Source organism: Mixophyes fleayi, chromosome 3 (genome assembly GCF_038048845.1).
Source record: "Mixophyes fleayi isolate aMixFle1 chromosome 3, aMixFle1.hap1, whole genome shotgun sequence".
NCBI lineage: Eukaryota > Metazoa > Chordata > Amphibia > Anura > Limnodynastidae > Mixophyes > Mixophyes fleayi.
Window position 1 is genome coordinate 71,292,766 of NC_134404.1, and position 22,907 is coordinate 71,315,672.

The 22,907-nt window shown below is 42.0% G+C and overlaps 1 protein-coding gene across 4 annotated transcripts in view; it reads left to right on the forward strand.

Moving 5' to 3' along the window:
• YEATS2 (YEATS domain containing 2) overlaps positions 1 to 22,907 on the forward strand; it is a 75,846-nt gene that overhangs the window by 41,268 nt on the left and 11,671 nt on the right. For all 4 annotated transcript variants that reach the window (XM_075201707.1, XM_075201708.1, XM_075201710.1 and 1 more), the window contains 7 exons: positions 3,663 to 3,762; positions 4,438 to 4,511; positions 5,170 to 5,252; positions 7,529 to 7,730; positions 15,112 to 15,335; positions 21,591 to 21,665; positions 21,788 to 21,861. In XM_075201707.1, the coding sequence (XP_075057808.1) occupies positions 3,663 to 3,762; positions 4,438 to 4,511; positions 5,170 to 5,252; positions 7,529 to 7,730; positions 15,112 to 15,335; positions 21,591 to 21,665; positions 21,788 to 21,861 (832 nt within the window). The remainder of the gene's footprint in view (positions 1 to 3,662; positions 3,763 to 4,437; positions 4,512 to 5,169; positions 5,253 to 7,528; positions 7,731 to 15,111; positions 15,336 to 21,590; positions 21,666 to 21,787; positions 21,862 to 22,907) is intronic.

Here is a 22,907-nt window from a genome sequence, read left to right on the forward strand (position 1 = left end):
AATTAGAAGAGCGTATTGGTTATTATTTTTTGCTGTGATCAAATCATTGACAACTTTGGTCAGCGCAGTCTCTGTGGAGTGTTGAGAGCGAAAGCCTGACTGAAGAGGATCCAATAGGTTGTTTGCTGTAAGAAAGTGTGTGAGGCGGGTGTAGGCAATTCTCTCGACAAGCTTGGAGGGGCATGGGAGATGGGGCGGTAATTTATGAGAGAGTTAGGGTCAGAATTCTGTTTTTTTAAAATGGGAGTAATCACTGCATGCTTGAATAGTGATGGAAAAATACCAGTAGAAAGAGAGAGATTACAGATTTTAGTTACAGGGGGAATGAGCACAGGAGACGGGGACATACCAATTTGTAAGGGAATGGGATCAAGAGGTCAGGAGGTAGAGTAGGAAGATGAGAAGAGAGTAGAAACTTCCTCTTCATTTGTGGCATCAAATGAAGAGAGAGTGTCAGAGGGTGTTACAAAGGAATTGAGCAGATTGCTTGTCAAGGGAGATGATATCATTTCAAGCCTGATCTTATCAATTTTGTCCTTGAAATAGGAAGCAAGATCCTGTGCCTTGATGTTAGTTGGAGGATTTGGGGCAGGAGGATTCAGAAGAGAGTTAAATGTGTTAAAGAGGCGTTTGGGGTTAGAAGCCTGAGCATAGATGAGAGATTGGAAGTAGGCTTGTTTAGCAGTGTCCAGAGCATTTCTGTAGGAGTGATAGATATCAGTATATGTGATGAAATCATTAGAGGCACAAGATTTACGCCAGTGACGTTCTGCTTTACGAGAGAGTTTTTGTAGAGTTCGTGTTACTGTAGTGTGCCACGGTTGGCAACGAATTCTACGCGAAGTATGTAGTGTCGCTGGAGCCACTTGATCCAGGGCAGTTGCTAGGGTTTGATGAAAATGAGGTACTGCCCGATCAGGGGAGGAGAATGTAGAAATTGGGGAGAGAAGGTGTTGGAGAGAGGTGGAAAACTGTTGAAAATCAATAGCGTTGATATTCCTGCGGGTACGAGGAGGCTTGGAAGAGTGTGACACTAGGGAGGGTAAAGAACTGGGGGGGAGCGAGTATCTAATAAGGTGATGATCCGAGAGGGGGAAAGGAGTGTTAAGGAAATCAGAAACTGAGCATAGTCTAGAGAAAACAAGATCAAGACAGTGGCCATCGTGATGAGTAGCGGATTCAATCCACTGGGAGAGGTCAAGTGTGCAGGTTAGAGAGAGTAGTTTGGAAGCAGCATTGGAACGTGGATTAGAAATAGGGATGTTGAAATCACCCATGATGATGGTGGGGATATCAGTAGATAAGAAGTGAAGGAGCCATGCAGAGAAGTGTTCAAGAAATTTTTGGTGTGGACCAGGGGGGCGATAGATGACAGCAAAACGCATAGAGAATGGGTTAAAAATCCTAACAGCATGTACTTCAAAAGATGTGAATGTGAGTGATGGGACACTTGGTAGAACTGTCAATGTGCACTGTGGGGAGAGTAGTCCAACCCCCCCTCCTTGTCTGCCTCCTGGTCTGGGGGTGTGGGTGAAATGGAGACCACCATGTGAGAGGGCTGCTGGTGAGGCAGTGTCTGAATGCGTGAGCCATGTTTCTGTTATTGCTAGAAGGTTGAGGTTGTATGAGATGAAGAGAGGGTGAGATGGTGGTAGAGATCTCAAGAAATGATTAATTTGGAAAAAATTCAAAGGGACTGAGAATTTGGGATGGGGATTGGAGTTGGAGATCCGCTAGCGAAAGCCAGCAGCCCTTTTTGGAAAAATCCACTGGAAATTTAAAACCTGCACGCGACCAGTTACGGTGGGTCGTAGAGGCAGATCCAGGAGAGATGAGTAGTTTTATGGAAGTTGAGAAGTTGATCGGGAAGAGCTCATTGTGGGTTTTGGCGGGGCGGCATGAGGTAAAGTGAGGCCGAATTAAAGAAGGTTGTGGTCTGAGAGTGGGAAGGCCAAGTCGTAGAAGCTTGAGGTGAAGATTGAGCAGAAGACAAGGTCAAAGGAGTGGGAGATAAACTCACTGAGAGAGACCAAAGGAGTAAAAGGAGCAGGTGCGAGAGATTTTTGTAGTTACAGAGACAGTAGGATTGTCAGTGGCAATGCTAAAGACACCTAGCATTATAATAGGTCACATATTAGAAAATGTGTGAGCAAATATATCTGACAAACCTATGCTATCTTTTAGTTTTATTTTAAGAGCTTTATTTTCTTTTTTAAGTATGATGTAATAAACAGTGTAAGTGTTCTTAAAATATTTGTAATATAGTTGCCAATGGTCAAATGTAGTCTAGTTATACATCACATGGTTTATCAGTAGTACTTGATTATAGTATTTCAGGTTTATCTTAAAATTCTACCTGATTGGGACCCTAACTGTACAATTTGATCTGTTTTTAAGATTTTGATGAACCTTCTATAAATGAGCAAAGAATAATTCTAAAATGTTTATATAAATATTCATCATGAACACTGGCAATTTGTTTTAAATTTTCTTTATTTCAAACAGGAACCCCAATTGATGCCTCCCTGTTTGTTAGAGGTTAGGCAGCATATTGGCACTTATGCCTCATAGCCTTACTAGCCAACTTTCTAAAGTTGGCTTCCGGGAGCCTGCCGGGGGAGGTGGGTGTGATGGGGGGCGGGGCTCCAAAATTTGTGTCATTTTGGACCCGCCCCCGTGACGTAATGACGCAAACGCGTCATTTTACAGCAGCGGGCGGGGCCAAACGCGCCTGTGTTTTGGACCTAATTCTGCCCACTTCACTTGGAAGTGGCCAGATGCAGGAGATTGCCACACTCCCGGGAGACCGGGAGACTCACGCGAAATGCGGGAGTCTCCCGGACATTCCAGGAGAGTTGTCAAGTATGCTGATAGCACTGGGGTCATGAGTTCAAATCCCAACCATGTCCTTGTGGAATTTGTATGTTCTCCCCGTGTTTGTGTGGCTTTTTTTCTCACCCCAAAAACATGCTAATAGGTTTAATGGCTGCTATTAAATTGACCTAAGTCTCTCTCGGTCTGTGTGTGTCTTAGGGAATTTAGACTATAAACTCCAATGGGGCAGGGACGGATGTGAGTGAGTTCTCTCTACAGCGCTGCGGAATTAGTGGAACTATATAAATAGCTGATGATGATGAGTCTTTGAAAATTAACATGTCCTGCTGTGTTTGTTGCATTAATTGCATGCTGTAGTCGTGAGCAATTAATGCATTCAATGCCATAAAAAAGTTTATGGCACTTTCAGCAGTCCGCAAGTGTAAAATTTATGTTGCAGCAATCTCCGAGAACTCCTCAGGGAGCGCGGTTAATAACACAAATTAGTCGGTTGACACATCATAGACCCGAGTTCTATCGGAGATTGTGCTGTGGCGCCGCAGCGTGGCTCACATTGGTTTTACAAAGCAGGATGATCAGACTCTGCATCTTAAGAGAGCAGCTCTCCACCGCTCCCATACTGTTAGACGCTTTTGGAAGGGTGGTTATGGTGTGGGTACAGGTAGTCAGGCTTAAGCTGCTCTATTAATGTGCGTGATGGAGGAGCTTTTATTTATTTGCACTATATGTTGTTATGCTCTGCCACCCCCTACAATATTGTTTATTACTATTTTCACATTTCATTATTGTTAAAGAATCTTATACCTACTTTTTTTCTTCTCTTGTAGTTAAAGCAGATCCGGATCCCAGCAGCACATTGTCTATCCACACTGGCATTGCAGCAGTGAAGTTAGAAGATAATTTAGAACTGGAATCCAGCTCTGTGAAGTAATTACCACTTCTCACCCTGCCCCTTAATTCCCTCCCTCTGTAGATCTGCAACGGGTGATAATTCAGATGGGTGTTTTGTTGTTTACATTTTGCAGGACATGAACAAAATCAGTCATCTATGCGAGTATCCATCTCTCCTCTGTTCTGTCAAAAACTGAAACAGAGGGCTGTGGATATTAAAACAACAGTGTGCACTTAGCAGTAGCCAACATTCTCATGAATATGGATTCCGTTAGCAAAATGGCTGTAACCTCTCTACAGCGTAAAGGAAAAAAGTGTATCGTACCTAAGTTATGCCACTTGTTGCTAGTGAACAGATATATTCTCGTTAATATTGGTTCACTCCAATTTGTGTGTGTATGTGATGGATATCACAAAAAGTAGTAGTAAAATATTTCCTAATACCATGGTACCAGCATTGTGCTTTTGTCTTTAAATGAAGAAATTATTTGTTTATAAAGAATATTGTCCGTAAGCCTGTAAGTGCCAGGACAGGCACTTTTTTTGTGTAATGTGCAGTGCTTTTCTATATAATATGTATTTTAGAAAGTGTGCAGATTACTTCAAAATACATTCTATCCTTAACAGTTTTTGAAATCCTAAAGTTAAAAATATTTGCAATTAAAATCTAAAATGAGTCCATGTTGAATGTATCCCTGTTCATAATTGCAGGACAGAACATCTGCAGAATTTCAAGCAGCTGTTAACTGCGACAGTGAAGAAGGTACCGCTCATAGGTGAAAGAGGTAGGACATGTACAAATATATAATTACTTGTTCATTTGCCATGATCTGTCCTTTTTATGATAAAATAGCACTCCATCCTGTGTGCAATAGGTAACAGAGACACTACAGGCTAACTAATTATGTATCAATCCCACTCCCCTAACTCAGGTTCACATGTCCAGTTCAAAAGAAACTCACACTGGCGTCTTATGTTAATGGACACTCAAGGGCTCAACACTGGGAACTTCGAGTGAATAATACATTTATACTGAGACCTTTTTTTTTTTTTTTTTCCAACATTCACTTTTGTGATGTCGCTAGATTTCCCTTTATCAGTTGTGCAGCCTAGACTTTGAACATAAGCGTTCTTGTCCACTGGTCTGACTGTTCTCATTGACATTCAGGTGCCAGATATACAGCCCGATTGAGCAGACATTAATCTGTCTGCTCAATACAAGAAAAGTCTGATGTAGAGGTAAATGTACTGACTGCAGACAGAGGTAAATACACGAAGATCATGGATAATTAATTGCATATCATATGCAATTGCTTGCAATTATAAACATATTTTTTTTTATCTTGTTATGTAAACTAAGTGAAATGTTTAGACCTTGGTTTTATTTTATGACAGGATGTATATGAAATGTGAAAATGTCTGTATGTGCTCTCTTTGCTGCAGATGAAGATGGCAGCAATCCATTCTGTGCAACTTCATTGGAGCAGTATTACAGTTGGAACATTGGAAAAAGGAGAGCATCTGAGGTACTCTTGTTGTCTATTTTTCTTGCCTCTGATTTTCAATATGCAGTAATATAAAGATGTTGGTGTTCTTGAATATACTTAGGCTTGTTACAGTGTTTAGCATTGTCAGTAAGTAGTTAAAATGTTTTATTAACACTTTAAGGGGTGGGGGTCTCAGCTGAAAATATGTTTTCGTTCAGGAATTAGTCCCCGTACTTAAGAGGCAGGCCATAAAAACTGAGGAAATTCCTCCTTATATCCTCCCTCAGATCTCATAATACCAGGTTTTGTTTTAGTGCGCTGCTTAGGAGGTAGGATACAGGGTATTTTTCCTGCAATAATATAGGATAAGAAGACTGATACAAGATTAATTAGAGCACTACCTAGTGGACAAATTGACTAGGTGACTTTGGCTGTCATCCTGTGTTCTAATTGAAAGGAAGTGAATATGTTGTGCAGGTGTGCAGGTCATATTCACCCACCCTTCAGAGAACTGGTTCATGGGACCTGGTCCTGGTATTGTCCTCCACTGTTCCTTGGAATAATTTTGGAGCTTGTTGCTCTGTCCTATAAGTTGTCAAATCTCTCCTTCTGATGGTCCCCTCTTTTTGCCAGTGGTAGTTTCATGTTTCTACATTAGTTAGGAATGACACTTAAAACAATACTATATGTATTAGTAGTAATAATACTTATAAAATAAGGCAAGTAAATGCAGCAGATGTTTGATTTATTTATTTTAAGAATGTCTTTGTTTTTGTTCATGGGAAAATAAATAACCTCAAGGTAAATATAAATAAATATTTAAGCAAATAAAAAGTTCATATACATAATTAGAATGTTAGCGAAATAGAGCTGAGATGGATACAGGGGAAACATAAAGAAGGGGTGGGAGGAAGAACATCATAAACATCATAGAAACCAATCAAAATGGATCATTGAGTGAGATTGCAATCATGACACATAACCTGTGAATCCTGAGCAAAACAGAATACCGCAGATGATTTCGTAGTCAAGCGTCCTCTACTAAAGGGCAGAGCGGCTTTCAATAATTGTGACACTGATTGCACAATCCCAAGTGGAGCGACTGTTCTGTGCGGGACTGGTGAGATGAGGGTGAATAAGTGATTTTTTTTTACTCATCCTAAAATCTGTCCCTTTAAAGTATATAAAGGGGAACACAGTGCAGGAATTTTTGGTTGTTGCTGAGCTCTCATATATCCTCGCATGGCTAGTAGTGAGTGGAGGAATGGTGGTAGCAGAGGGAGGCTGTAGAGAGGACGTTCTGAAGTGTTTAGTGGCCTGCCACCAATTTGCAATAGTGTGTGGGAAAAAACACATGATCTGATACCATTTCTATTCCATCCCTCCTAATCTGTAGGTAAGCAAATATAAGAAAAAAAATACTCCTTATATTTAATCATTCACTCTTCTAGGCAGGTAAAATATGTATATTTGTTTTAGTGTACTTTTCAATTTAACCCTTCATACTGCTAGGTAATCATTCTTTTAATACTGGGATCCCAAACTTTATATGGAGTTTTGCCTGAACTAGTCTTTCTATATAGCTTTGTTGTACTTCACAGCAACTGCCTTTTGTCATACTTAAATATATTGGGGTCTTAATCAAATTCTAAAACTGTATTTAATGCCGGTACGGGAAGCGCTGTTCTAGTTTCTGTAAAGGAGATTGCATTCTTTCTTGTAAGCAGTGTGATAGTCGCACTTGTTGCTCCATGCCTCATTGAAATAAAACTAAGCTGTTCTTTCAAACTGGGTCATTTACGAAGCAGCAAAATTGTTGGTCCTAAGGGTAAATGTGCTGTGTGATGCCAAAATTTCATTTGCTCCGGGGTGCAGTACTTGCTCCCTGTAAGAAGAGATAGGTGGATCAGGGTGTTCCTTATTGGATGAGGAAATGCTCTTTGTTTTGCACCCACGTATAGGTTCAGTGGGTGACTGCAGAGCCTCTTTCCCCTAAAATGTGTATTAAGATGTTTGCATTCCTTAGAAGTGCCATTACTGGAGCATTAGCTTATAAGGGAAAGCACATTTTATAGGCATAGTTCTACCTATATAATAAAAACCTTTAAACAGTGTAATTGTGACATATAAGTAAGACAATCACAATGTCCCCTTCCCTTTATTACCTATTTAAGAGCAGTATGTTACGAGAAATACATAGTTGTGATGAATTATTAGTTAATAATGGTTATGAATGACCTTTACAGTGTATTTGTAAAATGTATGCCTATTGACTCATTTGTTCACCTTTGTACTTTGTATAAAAAAATTTCTAGTGGCAGCGAGCATTGGCCATGAAGAAAATGCTACAAGAAATCATAGCAAAACAGCCCAAATTTAGCAATATTACCCAATTGAAAAACAAGGAAATTGTACATTGGTGTCGTATTCATGGTTACACTCCCCCTGACCCTGAGAATGCCAGTGATGATCGGGAATCTATTGAAGATGTGTTAGCTCGTATAGACAATGAGGCGGGTAAGCACACTGAAGCTTGTCTTTTCTATTAAAATGGGCAATCTTATGGCCTGGGTGAAATATTGGGTGACAAAACCCCACTACTACTGATACTGACAGTGCAGAATTTGGCGTTTTTTTTATAAATACTGTTCAGCATGCATAGATGAAATATGGACATTTGTTTCCTTATCACAGCAGCTCTTTTCCCTGTATTGTATCATTTCCATTTTTGCTATAGAACAAATTTTTTGAACAGGATATGCTATATTTTATTTTTTCTTTTAGTTTTTTTTTACGCTTTTAAGCTGGCATGACAGGATTAGTGAGAATCTATTCTTAGTACTTGTCACGAACGCCCAGCCTGTCTCGGATACAGCAATCTGAACAGCTGGCTGTGACTGGCGTCGCCTTAGTCACGTAGCGGTGAATACATCTTTTCTGCCACCACAAAGTATTTACTATGGTGTCCTTATGTTCACCAAAACCACTTATTAATGTTTCACACTTAAATCACATACAAATGTAGCATGAGCCTCCCTGGGCTTCGCAAGTTCACAAAGTATCACGGAAAATACGCTAGATTAAATTTTATTTTAATCCGAAAAATGTTTCCAAGGTTTAGTTACAAAAAAGCTAATAAGACATAAATTAAGTTGCACAAATAAGTTTGAGAAATAGGATATAAAACTACTTACTACTTAAGACTTGGCGTGTGTGAGGAAACACAATTGAGAAAGACGAGACATTTCAATCTTTATAGATCACCTCATGAAAATGCACACTGTAATGTCTAAAGTAGAAGATTTTAAACCCTTCTTACAGGCTCTTTACCGACCACCTTAGGAATTACATTTTCAATTAAGTCAGATTAATTCTCAAAATGACACCGAGCTTTCCGAAGTGAGTTATGGATGTCCCTGAGATCTGAAATGTTCACAGGGCCTAAGTTCTCAGCTCTGCTCGTTCTGCTTGGCTGGTCAGGTCCACATCCTCTGCATACAGAAACTTCTCAGAGATGCTTATCTATCCCTGGATCTGGCTAGTTTCAAAAGATTATTGACACTATTGACAACATAAGGAGATATTCTTCATCTATACCAAATCTTCTCATACTTGTCAAGCAAATTTCTGCTAGTGTACATGAATCGCTCATGGCCTACTGTATCATTAACCAGATCAATCCAATCCTTCAAGGCCGGACCCTCTGGGGCCATCCACTTCCTTGCAATGACCACCTTTGCCAACATAAATAAAGTATTAAGGAGTAGTCTAATAAGTTTATGAGTATTCTTGGTCAGGCCCAGACCGAATATGCATAGTCTTGGTGTGATCACGTATACTCCCACTCCCAGTCGTATTATACAGGCACCCACCTCCCTCCAAGAGGAAGACACCAATGGGCATTTCCAAAGCATGTGCCAAAAGTCCCCCCTCACACTCCAACACTTGGGACACAGGACCAATTGTCCCCCACTAAATTTAGAAAGTCGAAGGAGAGTAAAATACGTTCAATGTAGAAGGAAAACCTGGACCTGACGAAATCCGACAGAAGCAGCAACCTGACACGGACTGTTCAAAATGGTACCCCAGGTTTTATCGTTAATTTCCCCCAGATCAACTTCCCATAGGTGTCGCAGTCCCGGCAAGCCGCCCACACCATCCCCTTCCAACAGAATTAAATATGTGAACAATATTTGGTACCTTGAGACCAACCGCGACAATTGCACCCGTAGAGGATCTGCACTGAGACTCGGGACGCCCCCCGAAACTGGAGGCTATAGCATGCCTTAGTTGCAAATACCTGAAGAAATGACTCCTAGGCAGTTTGTATAGTCCCCGTAGCTGTTTAAAGGAGCATAATATCCCATCCACATAGAACTGCCCAATATACAAAACATTACAGGTACGCCTGTCCGCCCATACCGATGAGGATATGAGACGGTCAATAGAACGGAATATACTATGAGGAATGTAGATGGCGACTGCTGCAGCACATACAAAAATTTAGCTGAAGGATCATTTTAACAAAGTTAATTCTACCCGTGACCGTCAGCGACAAATGTTTCAACGTCTGAACCCTGCCTTTAAGATAATCAATCTTACCTGCAACTTTTATCTAAAAAATAGATAAAAGTTGGAAAAAAAAAAAAAGCATGGGGTCCCCCCGCCCAGCCTAAATTGTAAACCCTAGTACTGCCAGCCTACTGCTGGTTATGTGAAAATCGGGAAAATGTTTGACGTGGGGTCCCCCCAATTTTCACTTAACCAGGACTAGGCCAAGTGCTGAAAGGGCTCTTCCTACACCCTGGGCGGTGGGTGGGTGTAGGGTAATAACAGCGATATAAGTGTACAAAAACAGATGCCATTTTTGTTTGTGGATCTACAAGTCCCAGCCAGGGTGCCATAAACAGTGTGGGCATGTTGATGCTTGTATAACTACAAGCACCAGCATATCCATGGCAGCCAGGGCATGTTGGTACTCGGAGAACCATAAGTGCCAACATGCCCTGACACCCACGGCTGACTGGAACCTGTAGTTCTACAATACAAAATGTTAAATAAACCACAACTCCCTCATTCACACCACATACATTTAATAAAAATAATAAAACCCCAATAAAGACACTAAACACCCTCATCTATACAATATCATTTTATTAAAATCCCCAAAATACTCATCACTGATGTTTTCATCTGTCATCAGCAGCTTTTAATCTTAAAATGTGTGAAAACCAAGTCCCAATAAATTTGTGTCCAAAGTCCGACTTGAACATGTCCCAAAGAAATTTGTATCCAAAGTTCGGCTTGTAAATGTCCCAAAATAATTTGTAATTCCATGCTTGGAAAATTCTTAATTTCTTCTGGCCAGGAGGGCCACCTTGTTGATTGAAGTCTTATCTTCAGCCAGAAGGGCCCCATATTTGTAAGATCCAATCCGGACCATGGTTGTTTACCAAAAATAAAAAAAGATGGGACGTCGCAAACAGCTTCTACACTCTAGAAGCTCCGATATGCAATGAACTTGGCACAACCGCAAGGTCTATTTATAGTATTAGGGGATTTTTCCATGCTATCGTGGGAAACCCCTAATACTATAAATAGACAAATTGCCTCAAAACAATATGGAAATGAATCTCTGGATAATAAAATGAATGTCTCATAATTTGACTGAACACTTATGTAAAATACTGTCTCCATAGAGCAAAAGAGCTATAACATTTAAAACTGCAAAAAAAAAGCTATAATCACCTGCTGAAATCACCAGCACTCAAGTATATTGTCTGTACTGCTTCTATTGCATATCTCCACCCCCCCCTCCCTATCTCCCCCTCCCACATTCCTCTTTTCTCCAATTATAGGCATTCCAGGTTGCGCCACGGCAGAAACAACGATACAACGTTAAAACCACCTGCCTAATATTGTGTAGGCCCCCTTCGTGCTCCCAAAACAGCTTTGAGTCATCAAGGCATGGACTCCACAAGACTTCTGAAGGTGTCTTGTGGTATCTGGCACCAAGACGTTAGCAGCAGATCATTTCAGTCCTGTAAGGTGGAGCCTCCATGAATCGGAAATTGTTTTTCTAGCTCATCCAGCAGATGCTTGATCGAATTGAGATCTGGGGAATCTGGAGGCCAAGTCAACACCTTGAACTCTTTGTCATGTTCCTCAAACCATTCCTGAGCAATTTTTGCAGTGTGACAGTGTACATTATTCTGCTGAAAGAGGGCGCGTTGCCATGAAGGGCTGTACTTGGTCTCTGACACTTTCCACCTACGTAAAAGATTGTTAAAGTAACATCCACATGAATGCCATCTTTTCCCCAGGTAAAAGTGATTCATATGACTAGGCCACCTTCTTTCATTGCTCCATGGTCCAGTTCTGGTGCTCACGAGCCCATTGTAGGCACTTTTGGCAGAGGACAGGGGTCAGCATGGGCACTGGCCTGTCTGGCTTCACAGCCCCATATGCAGCAAGCTGCAATGCTCTGTGTATTCTGACAAATTTCTATCATAACTAACATTTACTTTTTCAGCAGTTTGTGCTACAGTAGCTCTTTTGTGGGATTATACTAAACAGGCTAGCCTTCACTCCGCATGCGAATCAATGAGACTTGGGCGCCCACGGCCCTATCGCCTGTTCTCTGTTTGTTCCTCCTAGGTGCCAACCACTGCATACCAGGAACACCTCACTACACCTGCGATTTTGGAGATACTCTGATCCAGTCGTCATGCCATCAGTTTGGCCCTTGTCAAAGTTGATCATATCTCTTGCACTTGCCCATGTTTCCTGCTTCCAACACATCAACTTCAAGAACTGACTGTTGACTTGCGCCTAATATGTCCCACCCCTTGACAGGTGCCATTGTAATGAGATAATCAATGTTGTTAATTTCACTTGTCAGTTGTTTTAATGTTGCTGCTGATCGGTGCGTATGTTATGTAATTAAGCTGGCAAAATCATATATCTGCAAAGGCCCTTACATAATATGTCCCTTTTATATACCATCACTATCATGCTTTTGTAAAAATGACAATCCCTTTCTGAAAGTTTAGGAAACCATGTGCAGCAGCTGATTTAATATTTTTAAACAGTGTGCCCCCTCCTATATGACAATATGGTGTCTTAAATGTACCTGCCTCCTCGTTATAGCCAGCTTCACAGTGTCTACTACATGCAGAAAGTTCGATGGGTTGGTGAAGTCTTCCATCCTCTCCAAAGGGATAGCTCTACTGGCCAGTAGCAGTATCCTGCCCGTGTCTCTAAGCTCCTGACGGATGTACTCGTGCCTGCCAACATCTGACCCAACCCGGTTGAAGAGATGCTGCCCCATCTGCATGAGGCATCGGCCATTTTTGACTGTAAGATTTCATCTGGTAGCATGTGGCTCAAGAGCTTCCAAAACCACACCTGATATTAGGTGGATCAAGCTGAGCAAAGGCGCACAGAGACTGTACTCTGTCTTTGGCAGGTTTGGGTTTGTTGCCCCTTCTGTTTAGCTTACGTCTCTTCATGCTGCGCCACAGGTATTTTCTTGTGAACAGGCCTTGGCAGGCTGCACAGTGCATGGAGCCTCCGGCATCTATCTCTTTTTAGAGAAGTTTGGATAGTATCGGAACACAGTCATTATGGTGAACATGGTGTATATGCTGGGCTTTTTTTGACAGTGGCTTCTCACAGTACAGGCAGTACTGCTTTCTCTTTTCTGCCATTGGGGGACAATGCAAGACATTGGGGTACAGTAGGTGGCCAAGGAGTTTAGGCACTTTTTATAACTTTTTGTTATACGCCTTAGAGTCATCACTGTTTTTGGATGGCGTTTGGGCGGACACCGCGCTTTCTTTCTGACCTTCTGTGTTTAAAATACTGCTGCCATCAGGTCGAGAATGATCGTGCATATAAATCATCTCTGGGTACTTGCACTTTGTTTCACCGCCGGGCAAATGGGCATCCGCTGGTGTCTAAATCACTCTCCTCTGAAGAATCGGGGGACATTCTCATCTCCACTGCTCTCCAGGCTTTAGTCGGAGCCACCAATGGGCTGTCTTATGCTCCACTGTCCCCACTTTACTTTCAGCAGCAGACTGATGCGACCATGTCTTATCCCCATTTGTTATAAAAGGGCAGGGAATCTGCAATCTCCTCCTCTTCCTGCTCGTAGTTGACCTCCAGTGGTGACATGCACACACTCTCCCCCTCCACGTCAAACACGCACATAAAAGAGACTCGCGGGGGCTTGTCAGATTTTTATGCTGAGTATTTTAGCAATGTCTCTTGTATTGACTGGTGTTGGTAAGCTTTGTGGGGACCTCATTTTTTGTCCCCACCACGCCCAAGGTCTTCACAGTGTTGTGCGTACATTAACCTATCTACACACCAAGTATAGGAATGCAAGTGGGTGTGTATTTATTATATACTACCGGCAGAACAGTCATCCAAGTGGGACAGTTAGTATAGAAGGGATGGGCGGTCGACTTCGATATGGATACCTAATCCTGAATGTTATCTCTATGTAACCGCTTTAGAGCAGGGTAGGCAGGAAAGAGCTTTCAGTTTTCATCATTCTGCCACCAGTCGGCACTGCCTAGGAGATTAGTTAATCTTAAAATTTACTTGTAGAACCAGTTAGAATTAATTAGCGATGTACATGCTCTTCACAATTGTTGGACCCACAACACTACATTTTCATATGAAGCATGGCGGTAAAATGCAATTTTTAGTCTGACTTGTCACTTTCGCTTCATTTAAAAGCAAATAGTGCTGGAGTATTGTTTCCTCTCATCTATCAGAAACTGATACACACCGTCCAACTGGAGTGTGAGTGACTAAAAGTTTACTTCTATAGAACAAAAAGTGAGGTAATAAAGCATAGCAAATCATTTGTTCCCTTCAAGTTGATTTGACATCCAAGCAGTTACAGAGCTTTAATTTCCCTGAGAGAATGGAACCTGCCATTCAGGCTTTGTCTTTTCTCAGCAAGGAATGTGAAGTCTGCCCATTTTAAGCAGCTTTTTAAACATAAAATTATATCTAAAGAATTATGTCTGTGAATCATGAAATTTGATTACCTTCATTTTAATATTCACTTAAATATTATGTTTACTAAATATATACACACAGTTAAATTAACTCAATTTCTTTGGCTGAAATTAATAAGACTCTGCAGGTGTATTGGTACAAAATCAGGTCAAATCCTGAGCAAAAGAAGACTTTAGCAAATGTATACTTGCACAATGTGGTTTGTCTCCATGTACTCTGTCAGTGTGCCTTTTTATGAAGGGTATTAAATTAGAGACTGATGCCCAGTCTCATCAGGTTCTAGAGGGTCAGTGAATATTGTTGCAGCAAATACCCTACGCATTTTGATGTGGGGAAAACAACGTCAAAGGGATAAGTGATTATTTTGGACAGATTAATTTAACTGAAATGACTTGCGTTAATTTGTGCACATAAAGTATTTTTATTATTATTACCATTTATTTATATATAGCGCCACTAATTCCGCAGCGCTGTATTAAAAACTCACTCACATCAGTCCCTGCCCATTGGGGCTTACAGTCTAAGTTTACTAACACACACAGACAGACAGACACACACACACACAGACTAGGGTCAATTTGTTTGCGGCCAGTATGTTTTTGAAGTGTGGGAGGAAACCCCCGGAGCACCCGGAGGAAACCCACACAAACACAGGGAGAATATACAAACTCCTCACAGATAAGGCCATGGTCGGGAATTAAACTCATGACCCCAGTGCTGTAAGGCAGAAGTGCTAACCACTTAGTAACTTGCTAATACATATGCTTTACAGTTAGGTAGAAGCTAAGGATGATGAGCTTTATAAATTGCAATAAATAGAATGGCCTGAAATCCAGAGGCTTATGTTGTGTGTATTTTTCAGCTTTGCCCTCCTCCTATTCCTCTTCTGAGGTGCTCTGTAGAAAAGTGGAGGAATTAGAGAAGATTCTTAAGAAGGAGAAAGAAGTAGATGAGGATGTGGATATCTTAAGCACAGATGAAGAACAGAAACCTCAGATCAAAAAGGAAAATGAAGAAGGAGATGATGTAAAGTTTTACTTGACTCCTAGTCTATCCTGTGAGTTCATCAGAGACACAGCGCAGGAGGTATGGCTCAATCAGGGCTGTGTTATAATTTCACTAAGGTCAAAATGTTATATTTGTTTTATTCTATTTTTTTTAAATATCTTTATTTTCAACAACAACATATACAATGACAATAGATCATAGACATCAGTAATATATTTGCAATACCACAAGTGGCTTGTGTAATATAAGATATAAAAAATAGTAATGAAACCGTGCAATTAAGAGAAAGCGAGTGTGATCTAGATTAGCCTATTACAAGAAATATATGTAGTCAGCTATGCTTACATAGCATCGGGTCACGAGTCGTATCCCGGGGGCACCACCGGGAGAGATACCAAGTTGTTGGATTTTCCATTATAGGGGTGGGGAGGGAAAGCATGGGGAAGGGGGAGGTCAAGGACTGTGTGTGGGGGGGGGGAGAAGATACTAAAGGGTTAGAGGGAAGGAGAGAGAAATGAGAGCAGAGGTGAGAATCCACCACTGCCAACCCAGGTCAGGAGAAAGGAGATGACCAAAGGAAAGGAAAAAGTGAGATCTGAGCTCTGATGTCCAAAGGTGGAGAAGCAGCTCACCGGGTGCCAGGCAGTGAGGTTTGGTGAAAAGTGTACCATGGGTCCCAAATCTTGTGGAAGTTACAAACTTTGTCCTAAAGAAGGTTTGTGATGTATTCCATCTATACTATATACCACTGCATGGAGGCATGGGAGACTCAAGGATTTCCAATCTGTGGCGATTTGCAAGCGGGTAGCAGCACAAACCTGTTCCAGTTTGCTGCTATGTTTGGTGAGAGTTTTCACTAGAGAGCAAAGCAACCAGCGGGTGTAAACTTTATAGGCATTTTCCCTGATCGAAGTGTTAATAGATACATCAAAGATCCTAAGCCTGAGCCTGGACAGTCCCTTCTCGTCCAGTGTCTTTTGGATGTCCCATTCCCGTGCAGTCTCAAACGGCTTCATGGCTCGGCCACCGGTGATAGGGTAACATGGCAGATAAGAGAAACCAGTTCTGGGAGTCCCACTCGATACGTATATAGCCTCTCGAAGGCTGTGGGCTTCCGTAGTTTCGTGGTTTCACATTGGTCCTGGATAAACCCTCGAATTTGTAATAGGAAAAATAGACGGAGGAGGGGGGAGGTTCGGTTTCTCACAAAGGTCAGAAAATGTGTGTGGAGTGAAATTATTTGAGTTGTTGGTAAAGTGGGTAGTACCCGCCCTTTGCCAGGGTGTTGCATATGAAGCAGAATTCCCCACTGGAATGCTGGGTGGTGCCAAAGTGGCGTGATGGGGGAGGGGAATGTAGTGAGTTCTTTCATCTTGAGTCTATCCAAGCTGTCTAGCATGAACTGCAAGGTGGGTGACAGTAGACCAATACTGGTCTTTGGTTATGCAGTAGCCAGGGGAGATATTTCAGGATGTAGGCAGATGTAAGTGCGTTTTCCAGATCTACCCACCTCTTGATTCTAGGTGCTGTCTGCCAGGAGATAATATAACTAAGATTAATCGCCTGATAATGTTCAAAGATCAGGAGTCCGTACCCCCCAGACATAGCAGATTTAGCTTGGCAAGTGCGCTGGATCCTCTGTTTCTTGCCCTGCCATACAAATCTACCACAGGGAAGACAGGAATGTCCCCGGTATTAAAATGGGAAGAGTCTGGAATAGGTATAAGACCTAGGGGTAGACATTCATTTTAATCACACTTATCTTGCCAAACCTCAATATATAGAGAGGTTGTGCTTAATTGAGTCTAAGGGGGGGTAATAGTTAGCGTGAGCCTCAGAGACTTGGAGCGCCATTGGAATGAGAACTTGGCCTCAAGCGTGGCATTAAGGAAACCTGAGACCTGGAGGGTGAGGGCTTCTAATTTTGAATTATTAATTTTATAGTTCGACTGAGCTAAATTCTGCCAGTTCTTTGCGAAAAGTCAGGGAGCGAAATTAAGGGATTAGAGAGCGTTAATAGAACATGGTCCGTGAATAGCGAAAATTTTAAATCGCAAGATCCTATGGCGATAATTGGTGCAGCATGTCTGGTCGGTTGAGGGAACTGATCTGCGGTGGGTAAAGAGTTGGTAGTGGGCCTTTTTCTAGGTTCGCCTGTATCGTCTGGGAGGATTGTGCGCAGTGGAGGTTGTAAGGACAGGCCTCCTGACTTATCCCTGAGCAAGGTGATGACCAGCGAAGTGTGCTGCGCCCTGAGTCTGTTGGCTAGTATTGCTTTTTTACCTTTTTCTTAAAAGCCATCGGAGGTGGCGTTCCGTGCATTTGGGGGATCAGAATCTTTCGGTCCAGGCCTCAAGGCTCTATGCAATTTCTCTATATGTAAGGGTGATGTGGAAGGAGAAGGGTTGAGTGAGGCTAAGAATTTTCTGGCATAGTGTTCCACTATTTTTTCAGTGATGTTGCATAACTGCAGATTATTACGTCGCTCCCTTTTTTCCAAGTCCTCCAACTTTTCATGAATCCATTTTCTCTGAGTGAGTAGTGCAAGTCATGTCCTGCTTCACTTTGAAATTTAAGTGTGTTGTCCATTGCTTTCGAGAGACAATTTCCGCTTTTAAGTCGCCTATAGCTTTCTGGAGATCCGCCAAAGAAGAATCAGTGCTCACCTTTGTTTGAATTATTCATTTTATAGTTCGACTGAGCTAAATTCTGCCAGCTCTTTGCGAAAAGTTAGGGAGCGAAATTAAGGGATTAGAGAGCGTTAATAGAACATGGTCCGTGAATAGCGAAAATTTGAAATGGCAAGATCCTATGTGGATCCTGAAAATATCGGGATTCCTTTGAATTGCAGCAGCCAGGGGGTTCTATACAATGGGCGTATAATACGGGGGCGATACAGGATAGCCCTGTCATGTACCGTTGCTCAAAGTGAATGCGAAAGATAGTATCTCATTAGTTAATGCCAACAAAGAGGAGTGATGGTACATTGCTTGGATAGCAGTGAAAAAGGCCCTTGGAATCCAAAATATCTACGGGTACTGAACGTAAAGGGCCACGAAAGCTTATCCAAAGCCTTCTCCGCGTCTAGGGCAAGGATAATCAGGGAAGTCCAACATTTTATTGATATGCGAGATAATGTATATTGTCCACCTTGTGCTATCTAGGGCTTGTCTGGTAAAGGATAGCCTACCTGGTATGGAAAGATTAAAGAGGTCATATATGTGTTTAAGCGAGTAGCTAATACCTTGGGCAAAAAGTTTTACATCTGCGTTAAATAGTGAGATGGGGCGATAATTGGTGCAGCATGTCTAGTCGGTTGAAGGAACTGTATCGTCTGGGCGTCAGGGGCCTGGGAGGATTGTGCGCAGTGGAGGTTGTACAGGACAGGGCTCCTGACTTATCCCTGAGCAAGGTGATGACCTGCGAAGTGTGCTGCGCCCTGAGTCTGTTGGCTAGTATTGCTTTATTACCTTTTTCTTAAAAGCCATCGGAGGTGGCGTTCAGTGCACTTTGTTTGGATCGTCTGGAGCTACCCCTGATTTTTTGTATACATTGGAACAGTGATCAGGAGTGTGTCCATTTATGTAGGGTCTTAAGATCCTGACGCTGGACAGACAAATTGTAAAATGTTTAAGAACGTTATTTGCTTCCCGCAGGAAAAAAGTGTATGATATCCCCCCGAATCACTGCCTTATGGGCTTCCCAAATTGCGGGCATTGGGACCTCTGGGTCAGAATTTAATTAAAAATACGTGTTTATAGAAGCCAAGATGCTCTCCTTAAAGTGGGGCAATTTGAGAAGTCCTCCAACTTTTCATGAATCCATTTTCTCTGAGTGAGTAGTGCAAGTCATGTCCCGCTTCACTTTGAAATTTAAGTGTGTTGTCCATTGCTTTCGAGAGACAATTTCCGCTTTTAAGTCGCCTATAGCTTTCTGGAGATCCGCCAAAGAAGAATCAGTGCAGTCAACAGTCAAGTTTCGCAGTTCAGCAAAGTCGGCCTTTGTAGAATTTAGTGTGGAACCTATGGAGTCAGGATCCCCTTGTGCTCCTGGGAAAGATGGAGGCGAAGATGAAGATGCAGGTTTGTCCTGACGTGGGAAGTGCTGGGTGATCTTCCAGCTGTTCTATGCATGTTGAGGATGAGTTCACTAAGCAGATGTATGTCAGTAGTTGAGTGTGTAGTGGACAATGAGATATTTGGTGAGAAATAGGGTCTGTCCTTTAACTGCTGATAGTAACTGGGAACGATGTCTTTTTAGTGAACGACAGGGGTCTAAATCCGGCGGATTCCTTTGGTAGGATGCTCAGTGGAAAGGGTGCACTCAGAGACCAGTGCGACTGTTGTGAACTGAGATAGTGTAAGGCAAAAAGACAGAAGATCCTTGTAAGTATTAATTTCACCACTAGATGGCAGTGTTATACATGCGAATAGGTGTTGACTGCAAAAATGCCGTATTGCAAGATAGCAAATCCCAATTGTACACTCAATACCCTGAGTATGTGAGGGGCACCAGAATATGGACACAAAAAGAAGGCGAGAGATGCTGTATTAATGGCCCCCTAGATGACAAAGTTCCAGAGCCTGCAGTGCAGATTGTGATCTAAGGTTTATTTCTAGTAGACAGACAACAGGAGGGTGTTTCAGAGTTGAAGGCTGGTCAGTGTAGGCACCCTGGCATAGGTAGTGTGGGTCACAACACTTAATCCCTGTGCAGCAGCTGTGTTATTCCATCTCCCACCAATATAGAGAGTTGTTGTCCTCCAGACTGTTTGTGGCACTTAGGAGGGGGGGTGGGGCGCTTACCTTCGTGTGACAGCACTGCAGCTGTAGTTCACGATCGACAGTAGCAGTGAGAACACTGGGCCCCTGAGAGCTGTGGGTCAGGTGAGGTGTTCGGGGATCTGGCAAAATGGCGCCGCTTGAAAAAAAATATCCCTTGCGGAAAGACCGTATGTCGCTGCTGATGTGCCTTGCCGGAATGTGTAGGCTGTCACTGGCCGAGTTTCTGGGTTGTTCCCCGGCATCCTCAGGGGAGTCAGACCAGGTTGGGTGCCTCCAGACAGTAGGTCCACTTAAATCTCCCCACAGCGGAAAGGTTGCCAACACCGGCGGCCGGTTCTTGCTGAATTTTGTCCGCGTTCCTGGTGGGCAGTTGTGCAGGTGCAGTCACAGTGAGGTGACCTAGGTGAGTTCTGACTAGTAAGTACGGGCCAGTAGTATTATTCATAAGCTCCAATGGGGCAGGAACTACTGTGAGTGACAAATATTCTATGTACAGCGCTGCGGATTTAGTGGCGCTATATAAATTATTATTCGTGCCAATTGCTGCCAGCCCAGCAACGGCCGGAGCTCTGCTGGGATGCGTCCGGACACTTCCACCACCAAGCCACGCCCCGGTTGATTTAATTTTAATGTGAAAATAGCACAAAGATAGTAGCAACACTTTTTCATTGCTTTAAAAACTAAATAAAAAGTAATGTATAATTTTATAGGCTATTTGAATGTCCAGTTATGAATCACAGAAAGTTTTTTCCTTGAGTCGTTTCTCAGATTTAGTCTTTCTCCCACTAGCACTTTAAACCAGGCTGCTTCAAGCAAGGAGTAAACAAGAGTTTGCATTTTATTTTACTCTCCCTTTCTTAAGATGTTTTCCCTTTAACGTACTCCCCATGCAGACTGCCTCATTGTCAGCTCACCAGTTGTGTGAGGTCACACTCCGATGACCAAGTGCGACAGAATAGAGTAGAGCAGTCTTCATTGCCCTACCCTCTACTGTTATATGGAGAAGCGACTGATGCGAGTATGGCATCATTGCAGCGGGATTCATCATATGTCCTTCCACAATATAATAGCAGTCACACAGTTATGTGGCCACTATTATATTGCAGCAGGCATCTGTGAGAGTCGTCTTGCCTTGCAAGTGCACTGCCATGACCATATGTGGTAGCGAAGACATTTTAGGATAGGGGAAGTTTAACTAAAAATCTATTTTTACTGATCTTTTAAAAATAATTTAAAATATTCCAAGATATTTAGATTTTATGAATTAGATTGAAGGATCACTAAAACCCAAGTTTAAAATTTTTATATATGAAGCATGAATGCAAAATACAGTTGCATAATATATTGTGCTAAATTCAGTGGTCGCAGTGGGTTGGTATATGTTGGTATACCATACCGCCACATCTCCTACTGCCCTCATTGTAAAATTATGAAATTCCATTCACTTACATTTTCCATGCCTCCACTTCATCCACTAGCTAAATGTGTGTTTAATTTTTTGGTTTAATCCCTTACCAGTTATTAAATTATTTCCTTTGTTTTTCTAAAGGTACGAGTTTCCTTACAACCTGTTGAAGTTCACAAAAATGTGTATGCGTCCCCAGTAGAAGAAATGATTTTAAAGGTAAATTTTAGAATTTCATAACCTTCATTTGGGTACTTTTAACAAAATGTTAATATTTTCATCTTTTGATGACCTTTTAATTAGAGTGAATATAAGAAAGTTGTTTTTTCTTTCTTTTTTAGGCCACTGAGCAGTTTGTCAGTGACTTACTAAGAGATGCTTTAGCTGTGGGATATCAAATGTCATCTCGCAAACGGTATGTTGATTTGATTGATTGTTCTGTGGCAATGCTTTATGGAAGCATTTTTGACTTTGCCTTTTTGTTAATATATATCTCCTTTCTGTAGAGTTTGACTTACATTGCTACAAAAGTATGAAAAGTATTGTGTACTGGGTTAGTGATGTCAAAGCTGTTCATAAAGCAAGATCATTATTCTAGGTTTAGCTCTTTCTTCCAATCTGAGGGCGCTGCTACCATGGGTTGTATGAGAGGATTCAGGAGTTGGTACTTAAGTTGTTAATTAAACTGTTAATGTAACTGGTGACAGAAGCTCCTCCTCTCTGCAGAAGCTGCTCAATGTTCTTTAAGTGCCCATAGGAGTTGTACCTAATTTTAGCGGCTCTGCAGCTATTTCTGTAGGTTAGGTTTTATTTTATTTTATTAATTTATTAGTGTTTTGTAATGTGTGCTATGTTTTTCTTAAGCTATACGATGCTTTCAGGCAAAATTGGCTGAGGGAAACGATTTCCCACAGACAGACTTATTAGATGTACGGATGGCAGCCATTAACTGTGGCAGAAAATACATTTTGCTGTACATGTTTTCTATAGTTACAATGGCTATCGACGATGTAAACTATTACTATTAAGCTGACTAACCAGCGCTGCCATTGGTGGCATAGAGCTCAGAAATGTCAAGATGGTGGAGCCATCTCCGTGGGCTATACCATGACATCCCTCATAGAGGAGGGAGGGAACTTTGTTTGTGGTACAGCTCCGTTAGCAGAACTGAAATGGGCATCGGGTGTTGCAGGCTTATAAATAGAAGCCTTGCAATCGGCCGCACTGACAAAGAGGGGCTGAGCCTGATCATACGGTGGATAAGGAATAGTGATGAGAGAGACCCATTAGATGCATGTTATCTTCATACAGGGCTCCTCCCTCCCGTCCTGGATTGGCTCCAAAGAAACATGTCAATCAGTGAAGTGACCAGTTGAAGAAACGTCTGGTTTTACCTCGCAAACCCTGCTACTGATCAACAGTATATGGTGGTTTACTCACGGGCTTCTCTCTATCTGCAGA